Source organism: Lingula anatina, unplaced genomic scaffold (genome assembly GCF_051362555.1).
Source record: "Lingula anatina isolate TDL-2025a unplaced genomic scaffold, LinAna3.0 unanchor82, whole genome shotgun sequence".
NCBI lineage: Eukaryota > Metazoa > Brachiopoda > Lingulata > Lingulida > Lingulidae > Lingula > Lingula anatina.
The window spans coordinates 2,416,415-2,420,654 of NW_028257603.1; the positions used below are offsets into that span (position 1 = coordinate 2,416,415).

The following is a 4,240-nucleotide window of genomic DNA, read 5'->3' on the forward strand; positions in this document are numbered from 1 at the left end:
TTTTCTCTCGACTCAGCGATTCACCTGCCCGTTGCTCGCTTTAAACGGACTAGATAATTTAAACACCGACACCGATGAAAAGCTCAAGTAGTACCGAGCACGCCGACGTATCAGGTCGCGCAACCAGTTGCAACCTTTCCGCTTTTATCGCAATAATTACCTTTCGCGGGAAAAATCCACGTGGGTGGGTGCTCGACATGACATGTCTGGATTTCTTTGCAGATGAACCGAAAACGCCACTCCCCTCGACCAGATCAAGCGACCCAGTGTTCAGGAGGAGGGTCGGATGGAGCACTGACGCTCGGTGAGAGTAACGCCGCGAGGAGGGCTGCTGCTTCTGCAGCCACTGCCTCCACTCACCGCCGCTGCCAAACCACCGGAGAAGGTTGCGGAGGAGGCCAGGTCTGCAGTCATCCAGCTCGGCCTGGATGTCACCGACAAGAAACACCTTCTGGGGCATCACAGGCTGCAGTTTGGAAAATACCGGGGGCAGACCTTCCGGTGGCTGGTCGAGAACTCCCTGGGGTATGCCGCCTACTTGGCAGAGAGTCTGAGCAGGGGAGACTCCACACCCCGGCCCGCTGGGTGTGAACAAATTACAAGCTCAAGGTAAAATCTTTCCTTTTAAATCTTTTTTGATTGCCTTTACTATATGTAATGTGTAAGGTATTGAAAGATTGAAAGTAATGCCCCATGGTGTAAGGTTAGTTGTCTGCACCCCCCCCCCCCCTCCCCATGTCTTTTATAAGTCTTTCATTGGTGGTTATACTGGTTTGTGGTGAATAATACTTCAAGTATTCAGTTACTGTGGATACAGACAAACATCATAGTTTAAGTATCTGACATATCTGTCCTCAAGTCACTGATATCTAGTATTGTTAAAGTGGTCTTGTAACACAAACTAGTCGGACTGAAGGTCACCTCCCAGGAAAGGTACAACGCATTGTTTGTATCTTAGCACACACAGTAATATAAATCAGTTGTACTAGTTTCCATTATTGAAAGAGATGATAGTAATTAACATTCATTTCAATTGGACAATGCCTTTATTGTCAGGGTACCTGTCTTAATCACCTTTATTGACTTCACATAGGAGTACCTTGAGCTGTTCCCCCAGGGTCGGGAGGCTATTGCTGCCAAGACCAAGGAGAGGCAGGCAAAACCCACACCACCTGCCAAGCCTGTCCCAGTATCCTCCAGCTCACTTCAGAGCCTCATGGTCGGCAGTCATCTGTCACCAGCAGGGCTCAAAGCTGGAGTGAAGAGACAGCTTGGTCCCCCAGGGCCAACACCCAATCTTAAGAAATCAAGAAGAGGTAAATGACACATGTATTATTACACACATTTTTTTTTTTTTTTTTCAAATTTAATAGTTGATGTGTGCTTCTGTATCAGTGTATTTATTCCGTTATTCATTTTTTTTTTTTTTCCAGCAACGGCGACCCTGCCCAAGTCTGAGGATGTGGAAGTGGTGGACGCCCCCCTTCCTGCCCCAGACAGCACCAACACCGCCGTTGCCAAGAAACCTAAACCCACCACCAGAGGTAAATGTAATTCATGGTAATTTCATTGACGATAAGGGACCCTTGTTTTAAGAGTAGCTTTCTAACATCTTTTTACAGTTGTTGCCACTTTTACTTCAGTATATTCTAATTTTGTTCATTTAAAGCGACAGCCGTAGACCCTGAGGAAGTGAGCGACTTGGAACGCCCAGAGAGCTACCTGTCCCTGCCTCAGCTGGTGCTGGCACCAGTACAGCTGCCGCTCCTGACACCATACCCCCAACAGGAGACCAAAAGGCAGAGCTCCCTGCCAGATTCAGGTAAAGACTTTTTGTTTCTTTTCATGAACAATTTGAGGGTCACAGCTGGGATTCAATTTGGAAATTAACCAGTCAATTCAATTTGGAAATTAACCAGTCAATTTTCAGTGAGCAAAAAAGTTAACTCCTAGCTGCTGACCTTACATTAAGTGTTTTGTCTGTGACATATCACATACCGCCCCAGCCCTCCTGCCAAGGTGATGATGACAAGAAGAATTCCTTCATGAAAATCTGCACAGCTTAGATTGTGAATTTTAAGATTTTTTATAAAATTAATCGCGCAAAGTGTAATGAAAGAAATTAGTGTAAAACAGAATGTAAAACATTAGAGTGTTCTATTGTTCTTGTACCTGTTTTCTTTTCACAGTCTTTGGAGGACAGGTGTTGGGTGAGTTTGAAATCAAGCTTTCAGAGTTTTATTGTTTTATTTATTATTAATGCACACGTGGCTTATTCACTGACACTTGTAGCATGTGGTGTGTTTTCTTTTTATATGTTTTGGAAGGTGACAGCACAGCAGCAGCAGCAGCACTTTGGTTTTGTTTTCTTTTTCGCTTTTTCGCTTTCCTTTTTTTTTTTTTCTGCATTACTGTGGTTCCTTACTGTGAGGTGGTTGGTGTTTGTATTGCCTGTAGATTAGCATAAAAGAGCTGAACATGCAATAACTTTTTTTGTTGTTGTGGGTGATAAGGTTAAAGATATGAGGATGTATTTAAATGATAACTATTGACCATAAAGTAAACAAAGTCCAAGCAGTGATTAATCTGTTACTTTTAATAACCTCCAATGCAGAAGATACATGATAAGTAAGAATGAGTAATTTTTAAAAGTAATGAGAAAGTATGTCAGCTCTTGTAAAGTGTGATATATGTTCATGATTTTCTTTTATTTCAGGTTTCTCCCCTCTATTATTTTGTACTTATTGCTCTTCACTTGTTCCAGTGCCCGTGGATGACACTGATCTGATCCCTCTGTCATGGAAGGCCAGCCTGCCACCACATGAAGCACAGTGGGTTTCCCGTGCCTTGTTTACCACCCGCCGGGGCCAACTGAAGCAAGAGCTGCAGCTGTGGTGGCACCCACCATCACCCAGACTGGTCCACGCCCAGCCCCCTAGAACAGCAGGGCCTTTCTTCACCCACCCCTTCTTCCTCTGGATGCCACGCCGCATGTTCAGGGCTTCAGCTGTCTTGCTCTGTGCCATCATGCAAGGGTCGCCAGTTAACATCCCTGCGGTTTCTTCAAGACTGTCCGCCGCGTCCTTGACATCGATGGCTACTTTTACATGGGCACTGAGTACCTGGAGTGCGGCGCCTGTCACAAGAAGTATGCGGGTTGGAGTGGGGAAATCCTCCAACAGCTGGACGTGGCGACAAGGGGGAAATTTCCAGCACTGCTCACATACAGGTAATTCAAAACTTTTCTTTTTTTTTCTTTTTTTAATTTATGGAATTCTTGCATTTAATATCAGTTCATTTGAAAATCTATTTCAGCGGACAAAATAACTCTGTCTTTACATTTATAACTTATTCTGTTCTTGATTCTTTGTTGCAGGTACTCTTGCTCTACCCGGGTAGTTTCTCTCCTGAGAGAGCGATCTCTTGGGAACAGCACTACTCGGCTGAGTAAGCAACTGTGTGAGCAGCACACCAGGGATTGGCTAAGCAGGGTAGCCAATTTCCTCTCAGTTGTAGACAAGTTTGCCAGCTCATCCCTTGTGCAGAGAACAAGTCCTCTTCAGCCGTTACCCTTTGAAAGACTCCCGGGGCCAGCATGGCTACAAACTGTGCTGGTCCGTGACGTGTTGTTGAGGCTTGATGAGATCAAAGCCAAGGTGACCTCCACCTTTGGATCCGTCTTGAAGATGGACTCCACCAAAAAGGTATGTACAGTTTTTGTTCTGATTTGCTCTCTTAAACTTTGTACAGTGAACAGTTTTGAAAACAAAACAACAAAACACACACACAAAAAAAAAAAAAAAAAAAAAAAAATTTCTTTAAGAAAATGTATTAAGTGTCATATTTCCCCCCTCCGTTTTTCAGGTAGCCAAAAAGCTGGCAGGAGAGGCTGCAGGCTCAGCTGCCTGGTGCACCAACGTGGGCAATGAACACGGCCAGGTACTGACCTCAGTACTCACTGCTCAGGAGTGGAGCTGGCCTGACCAAGATGGCCCAGGGCCTCGTGAGGCGGTACCAGCTCAGTGAACAGCCTCCACCCAAGGTGATGTATGTTGACAGGGACTGCTGCTCCACCTCCGGTCCCTGCAATGTCAAGAAGCTGTTTGCTGGCTGGCCCCATCTGGTGGTGCGACTGGACGTGTGGCACTTCATGCGCAGGTTCGCCTCCTGTGTCACCACGGAAAGCCACCCACTATACGCCGTCTTCATGAAGAAGTTGTCTGCCTGCATTTTTGAGTGG

The 4,240-nt window shown here is 45.5% G+C and overlaps 1 protein-coding gene across 1 annotated transcript; it reads left to right on the forward strand.

Moving 5' to 3' along the window:
* The first annotated feature begins 3,057 nt into the window (after positions 1-3,057).
* On the forward strand, positions 3,058-4,026 carry LOC147759232 (uncharacterized). Its single transcript, XM_086998578.1, has 3 exons — positions 3,058-3,229; positions 3,377-3,704; positions 3,865-4,026. The coding sequence occupies exons 1-3, from the start codon at positions 3,108-3,110 to the stop codon at positions 4,024-4,026; spliced, it is 612 nt and encodes a 203-aa protein (XP_086854704.1). The 5' UTR covers positions 3,058-3,107.
* The last annotated feature ends 214 nt before the right edge of the window (positions 4,027-4,240 follow it).

What these genes read in the sequence shown, in the direction of transcription:
- LOC147759232 (XM_086998578.1), top strand. Translation starts at nt 3,108, where the DNA reads ATGGGCACTGAGTACCTGGAGTGCGGCGCCTGTCACAAGAAGTATGCG. An exon ending in CCAGCACTGCTCACATACAG is followed by an intron (nt 3,230 to 3,376) that starts GTAATTCAAAAC and finishes TCTTTGTTGCAG; the next exon opens with GTACTCTTGCTCTACCCGGG. An exon ending in AGATGGACTCCACCAAAAAG is followed by an intron (nt 3,705 to 3,864) that starts GTATGTACAGTT and finishes TCCGTTTTTCAG; the next exon opens with GTAGCCAAAAAGCTGGCAGG.